The sequence below is a fragment of the Bison bison genome, unplaced genomic scaffold (assembly GCF_000754665.1).
Source record: "Bison bison bison isolate TAMUID 2011002044 unplaced genomic scaffold, Bison_UMD1.0 scf7180017864324, whole genome shotgun sequence".
Classification (NCBI taxonomy): Eukaryota; Metazoa; Chordata; class Mammalia; order Artiodactyla; family Bovidae; genus Bison; species Bison bison.
This window is the reverse complement of record NW_011494896.1, coordinates 10,289,615-10,302,681: the sequence shown is the minus strand read 5'-3', so window position 1 is coordinate 10,302,681 and position 13,067 is coordinate 10,289,615. Positions and strand designations below refer to the sequence as shown.

At 39.7% G+C, this 13,067-nt stretch overlaps 1 protein-coding gene across 2 annotated transcripts in view; it reads right to left on the bottom strand.

Moving 5' to 3' along the window:
- The window catches only part of NARS2 (asparaginyl-tRNA synthetase 2, mitochondrial (putative)), a 135,296-nt gene that overhangs the window by 115,662 nt on the left and 6,567 nt on the right, over window positions 1-13,067 (bottom strand). The window contains exons 4-5 of one of the 2 annotated variants that reach the window (XM_010853224.1): window positions 12,467-12,607; window positions 5,906-5,986 (exon numbers count right to left, since the gene is read on the bottom strand). In XM_010853224.1, the coding sequence (XP_010851526.1) occupies window positions 5,906-5,986; window positions 12,467-12,607 (222 nt within the window). The remainder of the gene's footprint in view (window positions 1-5,905; window positions 5,987-12,466; window positions 12,608-13,067) is intronic. The other variant, XM_010853225.1, reaches the window with a different exon arrangement.

Sequence of the window (13,067 nt, the reverse complement as noted above, 5' to 3'; positions counted from 1 at the left end):
AAGTGAATGAAATGTGCACTCCTTTCTCTATCAAATCCTGCAAACACACCTGCTTCACCGACCAGAACTGTGACTACATCTTTATATCCCTCTTAATAGCGAGCAACTTTTCTGGTGGCTCAGACAGTAAAGCGTCTGCCTACAATGTAGGAAACCCCAGTTCAATCCCTGAGTTGGGAAGATCTCCTGGAGAAGGAAATGGCAATCCACTTCAGTATTCTTGCCTGGAGAATCCCATGGACTGAGGAGGCTGACGGACTACTGTCCGTGGGGTCGCCAAGAGTCGGACACGACTGAGCGACTTCACTTTCACTTTTTTCAGTTAATAGTGAGCACATCATCTTGAACACAGATGGTACCAAACGTCTGCTGAATAAGAAACTGATGCTTTGAAAGCAACTTCCTACATGTTTGTTCAGTAGTACTCAAACCTTAACAAGTACCTGAAATTGTAAAGCAGGAAATATGGATGAGGAAAAAGAAAATGAAAATGATGGGACACACACTCACTTCTCGACAGTGTATGATGTTCTTACTGTGTATTTCAAGGTGGCCATCTTACTGCTTTCCTCAAACCTAAGTATGTATACCAGGCATCCTTACCTTTTAAGTAGTCACTGCACTTCATCATTATCAGAGGAAAAAAAGAACACTAATACGAGAAGCAAAAATTTAGGTATGACACTTCACTTTCTCCTAATAGTGGAGTGCCAAGACTCAAACTCCTATCTCTCTACATGCAGTCAGGAAGAAACCCACACCATGAAGCTTGGAAGCGCATTGATGTGTGAGGTGGGAATAAGGAGCACTGCTTTCAAAGGAAAGAGGGTTGGCAGGGGCAAAAGACAAGTCTTAGGAGATGAACTGCTGAAAACAGCAAAGACAATGGGTCATTAAAAAAAAAAAAGCCACAGATTGGAATTTGATCTAGACCCTGACTGCAGGAGCCTAGGATCAATCAATTCAAGAGCATCTCTTTCTGACACTCTGAATAAACAAAGCTAATTCCACTATCTAAAATTCCTCAGCATGGCCCTGAAGAACTATGAACATAGAAGTTATTTGTTTTACTTCTGTTTAGTCACTCAGTTGTGTCTGACTCTCTGTGAGCCCATGGACTGTAGCGCGCCAGGCTCCTCTGTCCATGGGATACTCCAGTATCCAGGCAAGGATACTGGAGTGGGTTGCCATTTCCTTCTCCAGAGAATCTTCCTGACCCAGGATCAAATGTGCGTCTCCTACACTGGCAGGTGGATTCTTTATCACTGAGCCACCAGGGAAGCCCTCTCATTTATTAAGCTTCAGAAATTCATTTTCCCCTTTCTATACATTTATACTTGCCTTGTGTTGTTTAGAGTCAAAAACATACATGTTCTAATCATTCAGACTTGCCTGGAGGATTTCTCTGGTGGTAAAGCACTTAGCTCCAAATTTATCTTATTTAAGTTTGCTACACAAATATTTTTTATTTAATTTGGGCCTAATAATTCCCTTTATACTTATCAAAACTCCTTTTAAAAAATTTATTTATTTTTTAATCGAAGGATAAATGCTTTACACAATTTTGCTGTTTTCTGTCAAACGTCAACATGAATCAGCCATAGGTGTACATATGTCCCCTCACGTCAGGACAACTTTTGTAGTGAATACACTGTTCGATTACATGAAGGGAAAGCATCATTACCAAGAGTCAGAATGTACTGAACCACAGAGAGTAGTTTTATACAGGTCCTGTCATTTGATGGAATCACCCAAATGTATAAAGAATTTTGACTTCCCTCAGAGACATAGAAATCAGTGAATAAATACAAAAAGCACCAATTATCAACATATATTTCTCTTTGTACGTTGTTATACTAACTGGCCAATGATTTTAAACAGGCTGTCTAACTGGCAAATGAAAGGCTTTCAATTGCCTACAAGTAAGAAAAACTGGTAACTTTTAAGTTTCCTGCAACAAGTGCAGGCTAACAATGCCTGGCCCATAGAAGGAGCTCAAAAAATAATTGCTGAACAAAGGACTGAAATAAAAGCCTTCACGAGGTATACAGACTAAATCATTTTTATGAAAAATACATTTTCTAAAGACTCTGAAAAGAGAAAATATTCACATGTGTACTTTTCTATTTTAGTTTATCCCTTAAAATAAAAATTACACCCAAAAATGTTAACTGGGGCTTGAATCTGTATAAAAGATATCTTAGAATTTTTATTAATTTCTTCAAATTTCTCTAGCTTATCACTTCACAGTTATCAAAAAGGCAAATAGAGTGGTAAATTAAAAATCCACTCCTTTCACAAAGGAGGCAAGAATATACAATGGGGCAAAGACAACCTCTTCAATAAGTGGTGCTGGGAAGAAAACTGGACAGCTATGTGTAAAAGAATGAAGTTAGAACACTTCCTAACACCATACACAAAGATAAACTCAAAATGGATTAAAGACCTATTAAGACCAGAAACTATATAACTTTTAGAGGAAAACCTAGGCAGAACACTCAATGACATAAATCAAAGTAAGATCCCCTATGACCCCCCCACCATAGAATAATGGAAATAAAAACAAAAGTAAACAAGTGGGACCTAAATAAACTTAAAAGTTTTTACACAGCAAAGGAAACTATAAACAAGGTGAAAAGACAACCCTCAGAATGGGAGACAGTAATAGTAAATGAAACAACTGACAAAGGATTAATTTCCAAAATAGATAAGCAGCTCATACAACTCAATACCAGAAAAACAACCAACCCAATCAAAAAGTGGGAAAAAGAACTAAACATTCATTTCTCCAAAGACATACACATGGCTAACACACACATGAAATGATGCTCAACATCACTCGTTATTCAGTTCAGTCGCTCAGTCATGTCCAACTCTTTGCGACCCCATGAACTGCAGCACGCCAGGCCTCCCTCTCCATCACCAACTCCCGGAGTTCACTCAAACTCAACGTCCATCAAGTCAGTGATACCATCCAGCCATCTCATTCTCGGTCGTCCCCTTCTCTTCCTGCCCCCAATCCCTCCCAGCATCAGAGTCTTTTCCAATGAGTCAACTCTTCGCTTCAGGTGGCCAAAGCACTGGAGTTTCAGCTTTAGCATCACTCCTTCCAAAGAACACCCAGGGCTGATCTCCTGTAGAATGGACTGGTTGGATCTCCTTGCAGTCCAAGGGACTCTCAAGAGTCTTCTCCAACACCACAGTTCAAAAGCATCAATTCTTCGGCGCTCAGCCTTCTTCACAGTCCAACTCTCACATCCATACATGACCACTGGAAAAACCATAGCCTTGACTAGACGGACCTTTGTTGGCAAGTAATGTCTCTCCTTTTTAATATGCTATCTAGGTTGGTCATAACTTTCCTTCCAAGGAGTAAACGTCTTTTAATTTCAGGGCTGCAGTCACCATCTGCAGTGATTCTGGAGCCCCAAAAAATAAAGTCTGACACTGTTTCCCCATCTATTTGCCATGAAGTGATGGGACCAGATGCCATGATCTTCGTTTTCTGAATGTTGAGCTTTAAGCCAACTTTTTCACTCTCCTCTTTCACTTTCATCAAGAGGCTTTTGAGTTCCTCTTCACTTTCTGCCATAAGGGTGGTGTCATCTGCATATCTGAGGTTATTGATATTTCTCCCGGCAATCTTGATTCCAGCTTGTGCTTCTTCCAGCTCAGCGTTTCTCATGATGTAATCTGCATATAAATTAAATAAGCAGGGTGACAATATGCAGCCCTGACGTACTCCTTTTCCTCTTTGGAACCAGTCTGTTGTTCCATGTCCAGTTCTAACTGTTGCTTCCTGACCTGCGTATAGATTTCTCAAGAGGCAGGTCAGGTGGTCTGGTATTCCCATCTCTCTCAGAATTTTTCACAGTTTATTGTGATCCACACAGTCAAAGGCTTCGGCATAGTTAATAAAGCAGAAATAGATGTTTTTCTGGAACTCTCTTGCTTTTTCCATGATCCAGCAGATGTTGACAATTTGATCTCTGGTTCCTCTGTCTTTTCTAAAACCAGCTTGAACATCTGGAAGTTCATGGTTCATGTATTGCTGAAGCCTGGCTTGGAGAATTTTGAGAGTTACTTTACTAGTGTGTGAGATGAGTGCAATTGTGCGGTAGTTTGAGCATTCTTTGGCATTGCCTTTTTTTGGGATTGGAATGAAAACTGACCTTTTCCAGTCCTATGGCCACTGCTGAGTTTTCCAAATTTGCTGGCATATTGAGGGCAGCACTTTCACAGCATCATCTCCCAGGATTTGAAATAGCTCAACTGGAATTCTATCACCTCCACTAGCTTTGTTCGTAGTGATGCTTTCTAAGGCCCACTTGAATTCACATTCCAGGATGTCTGGCTCTAGGTGAGTGATCACACCATCGTGATTATCTTGGCCGTGAAGCTCTCTTTTGTACAGTTCTTCTGTGTATTCTTGCCACCTCTTCTTAATATCTTTTGCTTCTGTTAGGTCCATACCATTTCTGTCCTTTATCGAGCCCTTCTTTGCATGGAATGTTCCCTTGGTATCTCTAATTTTCTTGAAGAGATCTCTAGTCTTTCCCATTCTGTTGTTTTCCTCTATTTCTTTGCATTGATGGCTGAGGAAGGCTTTCTTATCTCTTCTTGCTATTCTTTAGAACTCTGTTTCAGATGCTTATATTGTTCCTTTTCTCCTTGGCTTTTCGCTTCTCTTCTTTTCACAGCTATTTGTAAGGCCTCACCAGACAGCCATTTTGCTTTTTTGCATTTCTTTTCCATGGGGATGATCTTGATCCCTGTCTCCTGTACAATGTCAGGAACCTCAGTCCACAGTTCATCAGGTACTCTATCACTCATTATTAGAAGAATACAAATCAAAACTACAATGAAGGTACCACTTCACACTGGTCAGAATGGCCATCACCCAAAAGTCTACAAACAATAAATGCTGGAGAGGGTGTGGAGAAAAGGGAACGCTCTTGCACTGTTAGTGGGAATGCAAATTGATACAGCCACCATGGAAGACAGTATTGAGATTCCTTAAAAACTAGGAATAAAACCACCATATAAGTGAGCAATCCCACTCCTAAGCATATACCCTGAGAAAACCAAAAGAGAAAAAGACACATATATCCCATTATTCATTGCAGCACTATTTATAATAGCTAGATCATGGAAGCAACCTAGATGTCCATCGACAGACGAGTGGATAATGTTGTGGTACATATATACAATGGAATATTACTCAGCCAAAAAAAGTCAATCAGTTCTAAGGAGGTGGATGAACCTAGAGCAATTATACAGGGTGAAGTAAGTCAGAAAGATAAATATCGTACATGAATGCATGCATAAATATGGAATCTAGAAAGATGGTACCAAAGAATTTATTTGGAGGGCAGCAATGAAGAAACAGATATAAAGAACAGACTTACGGACACAGGGAGAGGGGAGGAGACGGTGAGGTGTATGGAGAGAGTCACATGGAAACTTACATTACTGTATGTAAAACAGATAGTCAATGGGAATTTGCTGTATGTCTTAGGGAACTCAAATGCACTCTGTATCAACCTAGAGGGGTGGGATGGGAAAAGAAATGGGAGGGACGTTCAAGAGGGAGTGGAAATATATATACCTATGGGTGATTCACACTGAGGTTTGATAGGAAACAACAAAGTTCTGTAAAGCAATTATCCTTCCATTAAAAAATAAAAATTAACTTCTTTAAGTCACAATGTAAGTAATATAGCTGGTTGCACAGAAAATTAAAGAAGTATGAATTTCCTATATATGTTTTTTTAAGAATTATTATCAATAAAACTTCAGGTTCCGGTCATGGTCTATCCATATAACTCTCATTAAATTTAAATCAACTCTCAAGTGAAAAATATTAGCAAGCAATATAACCTCCAAGATGGGATGCACAACTTACTTCAACTTGAAAAAGTTCTCCAGCCCCCTCACAGTCATTGGATGTGATTACTGGAGTATGAATATGCACAAAGCCACTGTCCTGGAAGAAAAAGAGAAACCACTTGTCTCAGTACATCTGTCTGTGAAACAGTTCCAAGAATATACACCTTTTTATATGATTAAAATAGCACTAAGAGAATGTCACATCAAATTTTTCAATCACTCAAATAAAACTACTGAAATATCAAATGGAGTGTTTATTATGCACAAAAAATATTATTAATAAATCCGAACTAACTTAGACAATATCTAGTCCAACCTCCTCACTTCCAAGATAAGGAAACTGAGGCCCAGAGAAATTTAATGAGAGGCCAAAGTCACACAACTCGTCAGTGTCGGAGCTGCAACTGGAACCTGGGTGCTCAGGCTCTCTGGTGCCATTTCTTCTCGCATCTCCAACATACTGGTAGTGATTTAACACACACTCACTCACTCAGGCTAATGCACCATGATGTTGCCCACATTACTAAGGGAATACAAAGTGATCAATATTAAGTTCAATTATTTTGGGATAAGAAATTGTAACAACTCTTAAAAAGGAGAAAAATTTGGCAACCAGTGACTGAAGAAACAAAGAGCAAAACAGGCAGAAATATTATTTAGGAAGTCTGCCACTAAACTGCTAGCACAGCGCACTGCACGTGGCGCAGGCAGTGTGCTTCCTCTGCCTCAAGGAAGACTCTGAGCAGCAAACCCTAAGGCACCCAACTGCGATTCTCCCACTCTGAAGTCTGAGACTATCTCCATTAGTGAACCACAAAAGCTGTTACTAGTAAAATTGAGATAACCCAGCAACTTCAAAGGTATACTTTCATTTTGACTATGGATGTAGGTAAAAGGTTACAATCAGCATAAATGTTGCAAGGTAGGGGTGGGGGCAGCTATAGTGAATTTATGTTGCAAAGGCAGAAGAACATGTGTTTAATAGACACATTTTGCTCTTGAAATCAATACAATAAATTCATATATATACATCTGTCTGTGTGCTCAGTCACTTCAGTCCTGTCCAACTCTTTGCGATCCCTTAGACTGCAGCCCTCCAGGCTCCTCTGTCCATGGAATTTTCCCAGCAAGAATACTGTAGTGGGGTACCACACCCTCCTCCAGGGGATCTTCCTGACGCAGGGATCAAACCGGAGTCTCCTGCACTGCACACAGATTCTTTATAGCCGAGCCACCAGGGAAACTCATATACACATCTAATCTCTGCTACATTCTACCGGTCATGGGTGAAATGTAAAATATGTCAGTGCACTACCAAGGGCCTCCCATATTTGCCCCTTCCTTCCTAATAAGACTGAATTCAAGTATTCTGGCTAGGATACAAAGCATCCAGCCAAGTACTTGCCTTATGAGGTAGAATGATTACATTTTCAAGCTATAAATTAGGAGTCTTAGGAAGTATTCAAATATGTACTTAATCTGCGAACAACATTCGGAGAAGTGCTGCAGAGAGCACGTTATAGAGAACAAATGAAACAGAATCAATAACATGACTGCATTAAACTTTTACCTCCCAGGAGCCAAGAATTATGGACATGAATCATTTATTCCACATGAATGCAGGCAACTATGAGCATGAGTGCAGTAAACAAAGAAAGGAAGTGAAAAATCCAAAGGAAATGAGGGTGGCGAGAGGGAGGGGAAAGGGAGGAGAAAATTTAACGGCTGAATGTAATTGCCAGAGTTAGAACTGGTCAACTGCTACGAGAAACAATGCTGTAAATCTTATGGAAATAACTGGATGGGATTTTAAAAAATAAAAATTACTCAAATAATGCTAAACCTCCCAAAAGGCGTCACCAGCTTTTTAAGTCTAAACAGTGCTAGCAAGGCCTATCATATCTAAGACTATAACATTACCACCAAAAGTTATAAAGAAGGTACAAAGGAATAACAAAGGTGAGAACAAAGTCCAAAAATGAGAAAGTGAACAGCGAAGCAGGAAAATAAATAGCAAGAGTACCATCAGTGGCTGCCTCCAACGGGGTTCCGGTGTCAAGTACTTATCCCATCCCATAGCAAAGCGGTTCCTAACGAGAGATACAAATGCCAGAGAAGGGGGCAAAAATAGTGGCCCAATTATTCAGATCTCACCCACCACCTCTAAATATCTAAGTATTTGGACAGATACATATTTCTACAACCAGATATGATAAACAATGAGTACTTGAAAGTTAAAAATTCATGTACTAAGGCCCATATGTATTACCCAAAGACTCATGGACTGTTTTTAACACACACAAAACAAGTATCATTATTTAATCAGACTCAACAGAAAAGAAACAGGATAGCAATTGCTGGCCGCAGGCGCGCCACTGGGGACAAACAGTGACAGCAGGAGGAGACCAAGCAACAAAACGAAACCCAAAAACACTCCCCACAACAAGCAGTCACAGGAACTCAAAAACACAGCAGTATAGGGTCATTTAACCCAGGGTCAAAGAACGCTCCCCACTGTGACGGGCTTTGAAGGCACTGCCATGCTGAGAAGGAAACAATCTGATACTCAGAGGAAGAAACTCAACTCACCAAGAAAGGGCAAACACATATTAACATCTTTTCAGGAGCCTCAAGTAACAAACACAGAAACAGCACCCAATACAGAATAATATATAACTCTAATTTAGTATGTCCTATAACACTCATACACAAGTGGGAAGCATCTTAAAAGGGGAATATCAGGATTATGTTTTCTAGGGCCTTACAATTAAAAAGTGAATTTTAAGATTCAAAAGTGCCTATCTTTACAAACATGTCCAACACTGCAAAAATTCATTATTTTTAACCACCTAAAAGATCCCTGGGTTGGGAAGATTCCCTGGAGGAGGGCATGGCAACCCACTCCAGTATTCTTGCCTCGAGAATCCCATGGACAGAGGAGCCCAGCAACCTACAGTCCATGGGGTCACAGAGATCAGACACAACTGAGCGACTAAGCACAGCACAAAATGTTTTTTAAACTTTACTTTGCTGATTCTTTGATTTCAGAGTTTTCTAGTTTATTCTCTCATGTAAAAATCGTTTATCTGTAAAAACTTCAGATAATAAACAACTGTGTTAAAAAAAAAAAGTGAAATGCATGAATTAGGAAAAGCCCACTTGTTAATGGCCTGCCAATACCACCACCTAGTGGCCAGAAATCCATAAAACTTTCAGAATTGAAGCAAGTCCACTGACTAATAGCTGAAGACAAATGGGGGAAAATACTTTTACATCTGAACAAATTTTCTGTTTGTATAGTTCAAGCACTACTGAAAAGCCACATGGAAGCTGTGTGAGAAAGCTTATGACAGCATATGAAAATGCACCCCTTTAAACCATAATGGGATGACATTGTATAATGTGATTTATTTTCCTTTGTTTATTCTTATGCTTTAAAGCCATGCTGTTCTTTAGCTGTCACACCAGAAATTATCTCTTAAGGAGCTCTGCAAAGAGCGAGAATTTTCTTGTGTTCTATGGCAGGGCTGCACCTGCATGAAGTTGGATGCTGTCCAAGGGAAGGGTGTGCTGTCAGACAATCTTCCCAAAAGAGCTGGATCTGGAGAAGTGGCTTAGGAAGAGTTCCAAAACCACATGGAATAATACTGAATTTTGTCTGTTGGCTCACTCTTGCCTTTGGAGCCCTTCCATCTACCACATGGGAGGAGGGTCTCATCAACTGACCAACTACATTCCACTGTGGCTTTCTTGGGTTGGGGATAAATGGCTGAAAAGCAAAGCTAAATGAGACAAATGTCTTTAGTCATTAGATCAACCTACTTGATCATCAATAATCCTTTAAAATTAGCGCTTACTGTATATATAATCTCTGTGACCAAGATGGAGAAACAGGAACTAGATTTACCCTCCTGTCTGAAACAATCAAAAGACAAAACAAAAGAATCCACGAGCAAACCACATGGAACGACAGTTTTCAAGACACTGGATATCAGACAATAAAGGAGAGTGAACCCTGAGAGACAGGAAATAAACATAATGAACCCCACCAGCAGCCCAGCTTATTGCTTTAAGATTTCCCAGATGACAATAAGAAGCAGGAATAAATAAAGCAGAGCTCAGCAGATTCCCTGAGTTGAAGAGACAGAGCTGAGAGTCTGAGGCCAAAATGGCAGGAATTGACAGGACTGAGTTCCAGAGAGCAGAGAGGTATGCAACAACTCCAGAGAAGCACAGAGAGTCACCCTGGAGTATGGATCAGTATTGATCAAGTGGAGGAATGATCAGCTCAGGCATGTGAGGAGACCATCCAAGGCCACGGAAAGAACCATCCAAAATGATTAGAGGAAACACTGCCTATTCTCACAGCCAGGTTAGAAGATCTCAGGAAGGCTTTGCCTCAGTAGTGGGGAATAACAGACCTAGACTGAGCACTGCTTCGGATTTACCTGAAAGTCAAAGTGTCAAGTCACTCAGTCGTGTCCAACTCTGTGACTCCATGGACTGCAGCCGGCCAGGCTCCACCATCCATGGAATTCTCCAGGTAAAAATACTGGAGTAGGTTGCCATTTCTTCTCCAGGGGATCCTCCTGACCCAGGAGTGAAACCTGGGTCTCCTGCATTGCAGGCAGATTCTCTACCATCTGAGCCACCAGGGAAGCCCAGAAAAAAGGTTTCCCTGACTGGGAATTGACCCTGGGCTGCAGCAGTGAGAGTGCCGAATCCTAACCACTAGACTACCAGGGAGCATACAAATCATAAAAGCAAGATCCTGCCAGTAACTTAACTACATACCAGAACAGAACATAAAAAGCTTTATAAATATCCAGCACCCAGCAAGATAAAATTCACAAGGTCTGGCAACTAATCAAAGATTAGCAGGTATAAGAAGAAGCAGGAAAACATAATCTCTAATGAAGAGACTAATCAATTAAAACTGACTCATAACTGACTGACATGTTAGTACATAAAAATGGTAACGAAACAGCTATGAAAACTATACATAGTTTCAACTAAAACTTCTGAATATGTTCAAAAAAGTTAGTAGAGATATGGAAGACCTAAAAAAAAAGGCCCTGATTTCTCCAAAGAAGACATACAGATGGCTAACAAACACATGAAAAGATGCTCAACATCGCTCATTATCAGAGAAATGCAAATCAAAACCACAATCAGATATCATCTCTACCAGTCAGAGTGGCCATTATCAAAAAGTCTACAAACAATAAATGCTGGAAAGCGTATGGAGGAAAGGGAACGCTCTTGCACTGTTGGTGGCAATGTAAACTGATACAGCCATTATGGAAGATGGTATTGAGATTCCTTAAAAATTAGGAAAAAACCACCATATGACCCAGCAATCCCACTCCTAGGCATATACCTGGAGGAAACCAAAACTGAAAAAGATACATGTATCCCATTGTTCATTGTAGCACTATTTACAATAGCTAGAATATGGAAGCAACCTAGATGTCCATTGACAGATGAATAGATAAAGAAGTTGTGGTACATACACACAATGGAATATTACTCAGCCAAAAAAAGTGAATCAGTTCTAATGAGGTGGATGAACCTAGAGCCTATTACACAGAACGAAGTCAGTCTGAAAGAGAAAGATAAATATCATATTCTAACACATATATAAGGAATCTAGAAACATGTTATGGAAGAATTTATTTACAGGGCAGCAATGGAGAAACGGACATAGAAAATAGACTTATGGAGACATGGGGAGAGGGGAGGAGAGGGTGAGATGTGTGGAAAGAGTAACATGTAAACTTACATTACCATATGTAAAATGGAGAGCCAACGGGAATTTGCTATATGGCTCAGGAAATTCAAACAGGTCTCTGTATCAACCTAGAGGGGTGGGATGGGGAGGGAGGTTCAAAAAGGAGGGGATATATGTATACCTATGGCTTATTCATGTTGAGGTTTGACAGAAAACAACAATATTCTGTAAAGCAATTATCCTTCAATTAAAAAATAAATTAAAAAAAATAAAATTAAATTAATGATCTGAAAAAAAAAAAAAAAAAAAAGGCCCAAATCAACCACTTACGAAACCTATAATGTATGGGGTGAAAAATTCACTGAATATGAACAACAACAAAACAGGCATTGCAGAAGAAAAGATCAGAAAGCAAAAAAGACACAGCAAAAGAAACACACTGGGGGAAAAGAAGATTTAAAAAAAAAAAGAACATGAGTGAGCTATGGGAATATCATCAAGTGGCCAAATATATGTGGGTAACTGAAGTTCCCCAAAGGAGAGAGGTAACATAAAAAATATTTGATGAAAAATGACTGAAAACCTAGTGAAAACTGAAATACATAGATAAGAAATTCAATGAACTCCAGACACAAGAAGCATTAAAAAGCTATGCCAAGGCACACGTTAATCAAATTGCTCAAAGTTAGTGATAAATAGAAAATTTAGTATCAGTCAAAGAAAAGAGTATCACATAATAAAGCATGCCTGGAATAAACAACCAGAAGACTTTTCAGGATACTACTCCAGTGTTACAATTATTCAACTTCTTCACCAGAATGAACACTGAGAAGCAAAGCTCCTTACCTTAAAGAAAGAATGGATAGCAGCTGTGGCTTCACTGCGAACCCTCAGTACAGAACCCAGAACATTAGTCCTACACCTGAGGTGAGGATATTGTCTCAGATATTCTAGAGGATGCCTCTCTTTATATTTAAAAGGGAAAGCCTGAAACAACAAGAAAAACAAGTGAGAAGCTAACAAAGATACTGCTTTATAAAATCAGTTTACAGGGCATTTGTTAAATAGCAGTGTTTTAGTATAAAACTAAGATGCTTTCCTTCTCATTTTCTTAACATAATTGAATATGGTCCATATGAATTCTAACACATTAGTACAACAGTGAGTGAAATCAGAGATATGGGTTTGAATCCAGCTCAACTTCGTACTAGCTTTGGGGTTTTGGGCAAAATTACTTATTATCAGACAGGCTAATATGTTACTTACCAAATTTCTACCCATTAGCTATCAACCACTATTTACAAACAGAGATTAGGATATAATCATGCAAAACACTCCAGGAGAAGGAAATGGCAACCCACTCGAGTATTCTAGCCTGGAAAATTCCACAGACAAAGGAGGCTGGAGGGCTACAGTCCACGGGGTCGTGAAGAGTTGGCTACAACTG